Below are 12,253 nucleotides of genomic sequence, written 5' to 3' on the forward strand. Positions count from 1 at the left end.
AGACAGACAGGGAGAGAGACAGGGAGACAGACAGACAGGCAGGGAGGCAGACAGACAGGGAGACAGACAGGCAGGGAGAGAGACAGACAGGGAGGCAGAGAGAGAGACAGGCAGAGAGACAGAGAGAGAGAGACAGAGAGAGAGACAGAGAGAGAGACAGGGAGACAGGCAGGCAGAGAGACACCCGGCTTCTCTCCACGATCCACGTGTGTTTCTGTCCCAACTTTTACCCGCCACCATTTTCCTGGAATCCCGACCCGCACGGTATCCCTCCGCGGTCGGGTAATCTAGTCCCGGTTTCAGTCTCAAATTTACCGGAGTCTCAGTCGCCGCCGGTTTTTCCGCGCGGACTCGATCGACACGTCATCCGACGCCGGTTACCAAGGCTACGGTTCGGTTGCCGGTAACAACCTGCCGTTGGTTCTCACGTTTTGGCGCGATTTTTGTGGCGGAGGCACACCGGCGAGCGTCAGCGGTATAAGAGCGGCGAGAGCCCGCCGGCCACACCTACTCTGTCTGGGGGAAGCGGAGGAGGAGGCCGCGGAGGAACACCATGCTGCCACTGCCCGCGCACACAAAGACCTGAGCCCCACCGCTGCCCGCACGGCCGATCACTCCGCCGCGGACCTACCGGACACCTCTCCCGCCGCTCTGGGCTGTTTCATCCCGACTCATCGCCTGTAAGGACCGCTGAAGGTAAGGCAGCCGCGGGCCGCTACTTCCAGCTAAATTACCTGACATTCATGTGTTCACGTGTGAGCGTTTGATGTTCAAGAGGAGCACCGGGGCGGCGCCGCTCTCACGTGGAGCCCATGCCGGGTTCGAAGCACCGGCAGCGGGTTGACCCCCGGGACCGCCCGCTGCCGGACGGTGTCCTCCACGCTAACACCGGCTGGGTCGGTCTGTGCCTGTAGAAACCTGGTGAAACTCTGGTTCTGTGTTGACCGTTGAACGGACTCTGGCTCGGGTGCAGCCCTAACGGCAGAGAATGAGGCGTCAGCGAAGCTGCATTCAAAACCTCATTGAGAAATTAGTCTTTTTTAAAGGCTCCGGTTCGCAGCAGCTGAGCTCAGCCCCGGTAGCGCGGGTGAACGGCGTGCGTTAGAAGCGGTAAACAGTCGTCATTAACACGGTTAGTGGCTGATTTACTGGCTGGTTCGGCCGCAGACTGGGCTCCGGTTGCTCGGCCTGTGATGGTGAAGAAAGGCAGCATTGAGGTCGCACAGCCGGTCTGCACCGCACACACGGCGGCTTTGTTCCAGCACCGCCTGCTACACATGCACACACCGTGAGACCCCTTAGGAAGGTTGTAGGAGCCCCCCGTCTCCACCTCCAGCTCCGTTTATTTTAGTAGACATTAGTTCCGTGACCTTTGACATGTGTTTTATTTTTGTGACTGTAATAAAGTCCTGGTCGCTGGTAAACTGAGTAGTGTTTTCATTCTTGTTGTGAAAGTGTGTAGATTTCCTGCAGTGAGGCTGAACTGGTGTGTGTGTGTGTGTGTGTGTGTGTGTGTGTGTGTGTGTGTGTGTGTGTGGCAGCAGAGGTTAAAGAGTTGAGTAACAGTAGAATCATCCTCTCTTGCTCTACTGTTTTCCATGTCAGCAGGCAGCCGCTGATTCGTTTACTCTTTTAGGAGGAAAAATGTAAATTGTGGAAAAAGGTGTAAAGTTTCTGTCCGTCTCTCCCAGCTGTTTCTGTGATGTCATGGGCGGGGGGGTGGGCCCCTGGGGAGCAGTGGGGCGGGGCTACAGTGATGTAAACACAGTTAAAAGGTGGCACTCTGCCGGGGGGGCCTCAGTCTGGAGGAACTGGTTTACACTTTCGCTGCTGCTGCTCGTCAACACTACAGGCCGCTCCTCTGGATTTAACCCCTTCAGCTCTGACTCTGTCTCACTGTTCTCACAGATTCTACAATCCAACATGTTGCAGAGCTTCGCTCAGTCGCAGGACTGGTTTTACTCGGAGCCGTTGCTCTTTGATGACGAGTTCTGCCAGAGTTTGATGAAGGACCTCCAGTCGCTGCCGACACCCCCCCAGTCCCCCCCCATGAAGGCCGGACTGGGTGATGGTAAGCCGCTGTCCAAGGAGGACCAGCTGAGCTACGTGTCGGACATCCTGCTGGAGGATCACGACATGCAGCTCAACTGGAACTGCGACTTCTTCCACTCCAACGCTGCAGAGAAGGAGGGCGAGCCCAGCCAGCCCTGCTCCCCTCTGGAGGAGAGCGGCGAGGACTGCCTGTGGCAGTGCCTGGCGGCGGACAAGAGCCTGGAGGAGAAGCTGGTCTCCTCGGTGCTCGGCTCCAGCCCGCTGCTGTCTGACATCGACACCAGCATCTTTGAGGAGATTGCCGGCTCCACACTGGACTGTCAGAACCTGATGGACACTCAGGAGTCCAGCGAGGCCACATCGGACTACGGCTCAACCGGCGGCGAGCTGTCCACCTACTCATCCAGTGACTCTGGTGAGTTCAGAACCCATTTTATATCAAAGTTGTGTTTGGACTTGTGAGCGTGAAATCAGAGTTTTAAAAAATTGACTTTTTCCGTTTTAGTGCTGATGGTGAAATTGGACTTTAATCTCAGTCCTGCTCATTATTGTGAGGTTTATCAGTATAAACAGTCCTCACCCAGAACAGCTTCACTGATAATTCACTAATGTTTAGTGGCTCTGAGCCACACGGGTCTGTGCTCTCCTGTTATCTGGACGCCAGCCGGCCACCTGTAACCGCCTTTATGACTCCAGGATGTTGTTGAGGCGTGGGCGGGGCGTAGCTGTTGACTGACATGAGTCAATGAGAGGTTTTAGGGGAGATAATTGACTCTGTGTGTGTGTGTGAGAGTGAGAGTGACTCATGCTCAGCGGTAAGAGTAGCGGCTTCATCCATTACCTCCTAATGAGTCACGTTACTGACTGGAGCCTGCGGCGTCCTCGGCTCTGAGCCAGAGGAAGTGGTGCACGGCGCCTGAGCCCTGTAAAGCATTTTAGTTTAACGTGACAATTCTTGGTGTCTCTGTTTGATGTTGTAGTGAAAGAGTAGTTTTGTGTTTTCACTGTAACAACTGTGTTTGACTGCAGCTGTGCACGTTTCTGAATGTTTACAGTGAGGTGACGTGTGTGCGTGTGTGCGTGTGTGTGTGTGTGTGTGTGTGTGTGAGTGTGAGTGAGAGCCCTGTGTGTCTAATGTCGACACTCTTGTTTCTGGTGTCAGTGCTTCTCTGAAATGTCGTCACACCGTCAAAGGTCAGAAAACAAGGTCTAACCCATCTCTCCTTTCTGCCCCCGACAGAAGAGGAGATTGACGTGGTGACGGTCGTCCACTGTCCCTCCAGCCCCTCCCCTCTGTCCCCATTGGCTGACCTGTCTGTCCGTCAGCAGAAGCAGGAAGAGGAGCAGCGGGCTCTTCAGCGCCATCATATCGAGATCCAGCTGCAACACAACTACGCTGCTCCTTGCCCCGCCTCACCGCCACCTTCCTCCTCTTCATCCTCATCCAACAAGCGCTCGCGAGGGAGCGACGGGTCATCGCGCTTCCACCACTCGTCTCGCAGCTCTTCCTCGTCGTCGTCCTCGTCACGGTACCACCACCACCACCACCACCACTCGTCCCGGAACTCAACAGAGACGGAGGATGAGGAGGAGCGGCGGCGGACTCACAACGTGATGGAGCGGCAGCGACGCAACGAGCTGAAGAACTGCTTCATGCGTCTGCGCGACAACGTGCCAGAGCTGTCGCACAACGACAAGGCCTCCAAGGTGGTGATCCTGAAGAAGGCCAGAGACTGCATCTACAGCCTGGAGGACGAGTGCCACAGGCTGCAGTCCAAGAGGGACAGACTGAGGGCCAGACAGGAGGAGCTGAAAGCCCGGCTGGAGCGCCTCCACAGCTAATGGATCAGGGGAAACCATGGGCTGCATGTAGCCATGGAGAGACTGTGTGTGTGCGGGGGAGGCGGGGGAAGAGACGTTGTACAAAGACAGAGGAGTGGGCGGGACAGAGTACGGCGTGTCATGCTGAAAAGTGCGCACAAAGTTTGACATTTCAAATACTTGGTAACAATGGGTCTGGACTGTGTCGACTCACAAACGCAACACACTCATCGCCTCAGCTGATCATTCTCTTGCCTCGACTGCTGACTGTTGTAGAGCGTAAGATGTTTTTAAAGGTGACGAGGACGGAGCCAGCCAGTTTCATTTTTTCAGTTTGGCTGGACGCACGCTGACGGGATGCCATCTGCATAGTGGGTGACACGAGGCTGAACTTCCTGTTGGGGGGAAATACCTCGAAGCCTCGGTAGATGAATGAAACTTGAATCTTGTGTTTTCAGGATGTCTTGTAGCCATGCCAACCAGTGATCCCTCCACTCTGACAGCTGTTTGTCTCCAACAGCTGGTCCACTGCTCCTCAGTTAGATTAAAGTGTCACTTGTAATCAGGAACATGTCCCTCGGTGTGCGTCTAGCCCCGTGTGGCCTCAGGCGGAGCCCCGGGCCCAGCACCACTCTGTTATCAGGTTAATGTGTGTTAATGACAATACTGTACTGACCAGGTTTGATACTGTTCACATGACAAAGCCTCAGTTCAGCTCAGCCACAGCTCGCTCACCTCAGAGTGTGTGACTTTGTGTTCAGTGTTTGAGTTGTTGGGACTCAGAGGAGCCATATTAAACAGCATTCAGGTTCTGAGGAGACCGAGCTGGAAGGTGAACTGGACTGAGAGCCGTACTGTTGTAGCCAAAGTCAGACAGAAAACCTCTGGATAACATTTATTTAAAGCTTCTGGGTGGAGGTTGTGTGGAGCTCAGTTCTGCTCAGTGTTTTATTATTAGACAACCATCATCCAGTCAGTGAGCCTGACTGCAGTTTGTTTCCTGACGAGACCACGAAGGTGAAATATGAGATGAACTTCTGTTCGGTGTAAGAACATTTGAACCATGTGACATGAACGAGGGCCCCTCACTCTGACCAACATTCCCCTGTTTAAGAGTCGGACGGCCTCTAACTTAGTTTTGGTCACATGGAGCTTTGAGGCCAGGTCATAATAACAATAATAATAATAGGAGGTCAGAGGTCAACGTGAGGCTGTACGTGTTCACCAGGAGCCTGTTGCATCGTTTAATATCAGGTGTTATGTTGAACTTGTACTTTGGGCTGGATCTGAAGTTTGAAGTAACAGTAATGGGGCTGAACATTTGATGCCGGGTTATAATGAATACTGTTAAACTAATGTTATCCATGAATATGCTGTTTTGTAATGAAATGCACAGATGGCAAATGTTTGCTTGTTTGTGTCAAATGTCTTAATGCATCCTGTTCTTCTGAATCCAGTTCTTCCTCCTTCGGTCTGAGTGTACTTGAACGCACTGTGGTTGGTAGGAATAATGACAATGTTTAGGTGTTGTGACAGTAAAAACCTGCTCTGCCTTGAAATGCATTCTGTTCAGGACTCTGTTTCCTTGTTTATGTCGCTGTCTGGTTGAAACCTCGTCTTCTTCCAACATCAGTTTTTCAACTTCTCCCAGTTTGTTTGTTTTTTCTGTGTCAAACACCTTTTGAGGTTTTAACGAGACAGCAGGTTTTTTTTTCTTAGCATCATAAACCTACCTCCACCTGGCTGCAGTCTGGCCTGTAATGTGTTTTTTTTTTAATATTGTATAGATTTTGTAAAATAAATATTTTATGTAAATATTCTTGTATCATAAATTATTTTTGTCTTTTTTCTTTATTTTGATTTTAAGGATTAAAATGATGTTATGGTCTTTACCAAGCAGCACTTTTTTTAATATTGATGTAATTAAAAAATGAATGAGAGATGATGTTTGTGTGATTTATTACACAGCACACAAACACACACACACGCAGCCAATGAGGGCACAGATCTGTATGTCACCAGCCTCAACAGTTATCAATCATCTGCAGACACTCAAACGTATCAATCGCATTATGAAGACACAAGTGTGCAGACGCTGGTTTGACACTTACCAGATATTGTGTCGTCATAGGTTAGATTCAGGGCCTGCAGACACCGACTGCAGCAGGAACAACCACTGAGGTGGTTTTTAGGACCTCTGCAGGTGTTAATGTCTGTCACCATGACAACATCACAACCTGCAGCTTACAGTCAGAAACTTGTTTTTGATAAAAAAGAAGTGCAGGCTCATGGTCTCGAGCTGGTGCCATGAGTACTGAATACCCATGTAGTAATAACACTGAGTAGTGATGTGATAATGTAGTAGTAACAATTCAATTCAATTTTATTTGTATAGCGCCAAATCATAATATACATTATCTCAAGGCACTTTACAGGGTCAGGTCAAGACCTTACTTTGGTACAGAGAAAAACCCAACAGATCCCACAAAGAGCAAGCGCTAGGCGACAGGGGGGAGGAAAAACTCCCTTTTAACAGGAAGAAACCTCCAACAGAACCGGTAACAGTGGTTAATAGTAATGATGAGTAGTGGTGGATCTGGATCCTGCTGCTCCAGAGGCAGAGAGACCTGCAGAATGAGGACAGAGAGAGGGAGAGAGAGGAGAAGCACAAACTACAGGAGAGAAATAAAAAATCCAAAGTTAATGCTATAAAGTAATCAAGTGAGAGAGACAGAAATAGAGAGAGAGCGCCCAGTGCATCATGGGAATCCCCCAGCAGTCTAGCTCTATAGCAGCATAGCTAAGGGATGGGTCAGGACATACCCGAGCCAGCCCTAAATATAAGCTTTACTAAACAGGACAGTTTTAAGCCTGATCTTAAAGGTAGAGAGGGGGTCTGCCTCCCGAACCCACACTGGGAGCTGGTTCCACAGGAGAGTAGCCTGATAGCTGAAGGCTCTGCCCCCCATTCTACTCTTACAAACTCTGGGAACCACAAGTAGACCTGCATTTAGAGAGCGAAGTGTCCTATTGGGAAAATAGGGAACTATAAGCTCTCCAAGGTACGATGGTGCCTGACCATTAATGGCTTTGTAGGTGAGGAGGAGGATTTTAAATTCTATCCTGGAGTTTACAGGGAGCCAATGCAGAGAAGCTAACACAGGAGAGATGTGATCTCGTTTCCTCGTTCCTGTCAGTACTCGTGCTGCTGCATTCTGGATCAATTGGAGGCTTTTTACTGAATTTTTGGGACATCCTGACAATAAAGAGTTACAGTAGTCCAGTCTTGAGGTAACAAATGCATGAACTAGTTTTTCAGCATCCTTTAGACACAGAATGGGTCTGATTTTAGCAATATTGTGCAGGTGGAAGAAGACTGTCCTAGAGACTTGCTTTATATGTGAAGTAAAGGACAAGTCCTGGTCAAAAATGACACCAAGGTTTCTGACTGTAGCTCTGGAGGCCAAGGTGATGTCATCCAGAGTCAGTATATTATCACACAGTGTATCTCTGAGGTGGTTTGGGCCAATTACAATAACCTCAGTTTTGTCTGAATTTAAGAGTAAGAAATTAGTGGTCATCCAGGTTCTTATGTCCTTAAGACAGACCTGAAGCTTGGCTACCTGGTTAGTCTCACCTGGCTTCATGGATAAGTACAGCTGGGTGTCATCTGCGTAACAATGGAAATTTATCTGGTGCCTCCTAATAATGTTTCCTAGAGGAAGCATATATAGACTGAAAAGTAAGTAACCTTGTGGAACTCCATGACTAACTTCTGTGATGATAGAAGAGTCATTATTAACATGAACAAACTGGAGTCTATCTGACAGATATGACTTAAACCAGCTTAGTGCGGTTCCTTTGATGCCGACCATATGTTCTAGTCTCTGTAATAAAATCTTATGATCGATGGTGTCAAATGCAGCACTAAGATCTAGTAGGACAAGTATAGAGACAAGTCCATTGTCTGAGGCTATGAGGAGATCATTGGTAACCTTAACCAGAGCAGTTTCTGTGCTATGATGGACTCTAAAACCTGACTGAAAATCTTCAAACAAACCATTCCTGTGCAGATAATCACATAACTGGTTTGCAACGACCCTTTGGAAATAAAGGGGAGGTTGGATATAGGTCTGTAATTGGCTAAAACATCTGGATCAAGAGTCGGCTTTTTAAGTAGAGGTTTAATTACTGCAACTTTAAAAGCCTGCGGTACATAACCAGTTGATAAAGATACGTTAATCAGACTTGATATGGAGATGTTGATTAAAGGAAAAACTTCTTTGAACAGCCTTGTTGGAACGGGGTCTAGACTAACACTATCTAACACTGAGTAGTGATGTAATAACATGGTTATAACACTGAGGAGTGTTGCGATAATGTAGTAGTAACATTGAGTAGTGATGTAATAATCTGGTAATGACACTGAGTAGTGATGTGATAATGTAGTAGTAACATTGAGTAGTGATGTAATAATCTGGTAATGACACTGAGTAGTGATGTGATAATGTAGTAGTAACACTGAGTAGTGATGTGATAACGTGATAATAACACTGAGTAGTGATGTGATAATGTGGTAATAACACTGAGTAGTGATGTGATAACGTCCTTGTGGGCCAACGTGTTGATGGGCGTTGCAGGAGTGATCCAGCTGTGGAGCCCATCTGTCCACTGTCACATCTGTATCAGTGTTGTAACGGTGAGAACAGTGATGCGTCACTGTGTAGGAAGTTACAGTCACTAACCTTTGACAGTTTCTCCACAAGGACAAATGAAATCTAACTTTATTTAACCACAGTGAAGCTTTCACAGGGCTCGGCCTGCAGCAGTGGAGGTGCAGAGGAGGAGGACTAGGTCTTATTAAATGTTGTCTGCAGAAGTCGCCTGAGTACTGCTCATACCTGGATACCCCCCGACTCAAATATAGGGGGTACAGATTCCAGTCTCACCACACCATGAGAAATCCACAGTCCTCGTTCTGTGCAAAAATGCTCACCTTCACACACCTGTCACCGCAGCGGCCCCTCCCAGGTGTGGAGATATGTGAATGTTTTCTCAGGGCAAAGTATGAGGCTGCAGAAGGTGTGTTGTGCAACCTGAGCACAGTCCATGTGTCCCACTGTGCATGTGGAGCAGGTGGACACGTGCCAGACAGGTGTGTGTGTGTGTGTGTGTGTGTGTGTGTGTGTTCTACCTCCACAGCTTCAATCTTATCTGTTTTGTATTTTTTTTCTCTCCCGTAGTTTGTGCTTCTCCTCTCTCTCCCTCTCTCTGTCCTCATTCTGCAGGTCTCTCTGCCTCTGGAGCAGCAGGATCCAGATCCACCACTACTCATCTTTACTATTAACCACTGTTATCTGTCATTATTATTGATAACACCATTACCTACACAGCTGCTCCTGGTCTCTCTCTCTCTCTCTCTCCTCTCTCCTCCCCCACCCCCTCTTTTTATCTTCTCCTAAACCCAACCGGTCGAGGCAGACCCCCCCACCCTGAGCCCGGTTCTTTTGGAGGTTTCTTCCTGTTAAAGGGAGTTTTTCCTCTGTTCCTCTGTTGGGTTTTTCTCTTTAACAAAGTAAGGTCTGGACCTGACCCTGTAAAGTGCCTTGAGATAATGTATATTATGATTTGGCGCTATACAAATAAAATTGAATTGAATTGAGTTGAATTGAATCTGAAGGTGTTTTTTTCAGGTCACTTCTGAAACCTTTGCTTTCGCCGCTGCAGCAGCCAGAGCTTCACTGTTCGGTGTGTTGACCGTGACCCTCAGTGGAACAGAGAACACACTCACATCAGCTACAGTGTGGACTGAAAAGTAAAATACTGATTGTGTGGCTGGGTTTGGCCCAACAGGAAGCTCATAAAGAATACTTCAATTTAGACCAAAAACCTTGACGTGTACTTTGTTTACAACACAGTGGTGGATGCATGTTGTGTATTAACATCCATCACAGCCGCCTCCATGAAGTGAAATCTGCTGTAGCCTCTCAATCACAGTGTTGGAGCATTTTAAATGACTTTCGCTCTGTTGACTCAAGAGATGGAGGTTTGAATTTAAAACAGGTTTAATCGTCCTGTCAGAGAGCAGCGGAGGGAAAGAACAGGTGAAACATGAAGGTTATAACTTTACTGTGGAGTGAAAATCAATTTTAACACAACTGAAATTAGAAAAAATATGTTTGTGTTGTGTGGGCGGAGCTCAGTTTGGTTTATTATAAGGTCTGAAAGAGAATCAAGTCCATCAGTAAACTGTTGTGCTCAGTGATGTAAGACGGCTGTAGAGTGTGTGGGTAGGTATGTAGGTCAAGGTGAGTGATGGATGTGACTGCCAGGTGTGTCAGATAACAGCCAACAGATAAAAACCTTTTCATCAGCCAGCGACAGATTAGGGTTGTTGTTTCATGAAAGAGGGCAGGGACAGGCCTGATAATCACACACACACACACACACACACACACACTAGTCTCTGTTAAAAACATGTAGAAGTGAGTGGGTGGAGCTAAACCTGTGTTTTCCTTTTAATCACAGGTTATTAGTCTTTATTTTCAATTCAATTCAATTCAATTTTATTTGTATAGCGCCAAATCATAATATACATTATCTCAAGGCTCTTTACAGGGTAAGGTCAAGACCTTACTTTGTTACAGAGAAAAACCCAACAGTTCCCACAAAGAGCAAGCGTTTGGCGACAGGGGGGAGGAAAAACTCCCTTTTAACAGGAAGAAACCTCCAACAGAACCGGGCTCAGGGTGGGGGGGTCTGCCTCGACCGGTTGGGTTTAGGGGAAGATAGAAAGAGGGGGAGGGGGAGGAGAGGGGAGAGAAGAGAGAGAGAGAGAGAGACCAGGAACAGCTGTGTCGGTAATGGTGTTATCAATAATAATGACAGGTAACAGTGGTTAATAGTAATGATGAGTAGTGGTGGATCTGGATCCTGCTGCTCCAGAGGCAGAGATACCTGCAGAATGAGGACAGAGAGAGGGAGAGAGAGAGGAGAAGCACAAACTACGGGAGAGAAAAAATACAAAGTTAATGGCATGAAGTTATCGAGAGAGAGAGGGGGAGAGAGACAGAAATAGAGAGAGAGTGCCCAGTGAATCATGGGAATCCCCCAGCAGTCTAGCTCTATAGCAGCATAACTAAGGGATGGGTCAGGACATACCCGAGCCAGCCCTAACTATAAGCTTTACTAAACAGGACAGTTTTAAGCCTGATCTTAAAGGTAGAGAGGGGGTCTGCCTCCCGAACCCACACTGGGAGCTGGTTCCACAGGAGAGGAGCCTGATAGCTGAAGGCTCTGCCCCCATTCTACTCTTACTAACTCTGGGAACCACAAGTTGACCTGCATTTAGAGAGCGAAGTGTCCTATTGGGAAAATAGGGAACTATAAGCTCTCCAAGGTACGATGGTGCCTGACCATGAATGGCTTTGTAGGTGAGGAGGAGGATTTTAAATTCGATTCTAGAGTTTACAGGGAGCCAATGCAGAGAAGCTAACACAGGAGAGATGTGATCTCGTTTCCTAGATCCTGTCAGTACTCGTGCTGCCGCATTCTGGATCAGTTGGAGGCTTTTTACTGAATTTTTGGGACATCCTGACAATAAAGAGTTACAGTAGTCCAGTCTTGAGGTAACAAATGCATGAACTAGTTTTTCAGCATCCTTTAGACGTAGAATCGGTCTGATTTTAGCAATATTGCGCAGGTGGAAGAAGGCTGTCCTAGAGACTTGCTTTATATGTGAAGTAAAGGACAAGTCCTGGTCAAAAATGACACCAAGGTTTCTGACTGTAGCTCTGGAGGCCAAGGTGATGTCATCCAGAGTCAGTATATTATCACATAGTGTATCTCTGAGGTGTTTTGGGCCAATTACAATAACCTCAGTTTTGTCTGAATTTAAGAGTAAGAAATTACTGGTCATCCAGGTTTTTATGTCCTTAAGACACACCTGAAGCTTGGCTACCTGGTTAGTCTCACCTGGCTTCATGGATAAGTACAGCTGGGTGTCATCTGCGTAACAATGGAAATTCATCTGGCGCCTCCTAATAATGTTTCCCAGAGGGAGCATATATAGACTGAAGAGCATTGGTCCTAGCACAGAACCTTGTGGAACTCCATGACTGACTTTAGTTATGATAGAGGAGTCATTATTAACATGAACAAACTGGAGTCTATCTGACAGATGTGACTTAAACCAGCTTAGTGTGGTTCCTTTGATGCCGACCATATGTTCTAGTCTCTGTAATAAAATCTTATGATCAATGGTGTCAAATGCGGCACTAAGATCTAGTAGGACAAGTACAGAGACAAGTCCATTGTCTGAAGCTATGAGGAGATCATTGGTGACCTTAACCAGAGCAGTTTCTGTGCTATGATGGACTCT

General features: G+C 47.6%; 1 protein-coding gene across 2 annotated transcripts; it reads left to right on the forward strand.

The window, feature by feature from the left end:
- Positions 1-505: 505 nt before the first annotated feature.
- mych (myelocytomatosis oncogene homolog) lies at positions 506-5,813 on the forward strand. Of its 2 annotated transcripts, XM_071473038.1 has the most exons (3): positions 506-696; positions 1,909-2,467; positions 3,293-5,813. In XM_071473038.1, exons 2-3 carry the CDS (start codon positions 1,924-1,926, stop codon positions 3,892-3,894), a joined length of 1,146 nt encoding a protein of 381 aa, XP_071329139.1. In that variant the 5' UTR covers positions 506-696; positions 1,909-1,923; the 3' UTR covers positions 3,895-5,813. The 2 variants fall into 2 exon arrangements, with proteins under 2 accessions (XP_071329139.1, XP_071329138.1); XM_071473037.1 differs by lacking the exon at positions 506-696 and having other exon boundaries at positions 1,765-2,467.
- Positions 5,814-12,253: the final 6,440 nt, after the last annotated feature.

The sequence above is a fragment of the Trachinotus anak genome, unplaced genomic scaffold (assembly GCF_046630095.1).
Source record: "Trachinotus anak isolate AG129_WGS33_773 ecotype Australia unplaced genomic scaffold, CSIRO_AGI_Tana_v1 ptg000044l, whole genome shotgun sequence".
In the NCBI taxonomy this organism is placed as follows: domain Eukaryota; kingdom Metazoa; phylum Chordata; class Actinopteri; order Carangiformes; family Carangidae; genus Trachinotus; species Trachinotus anak.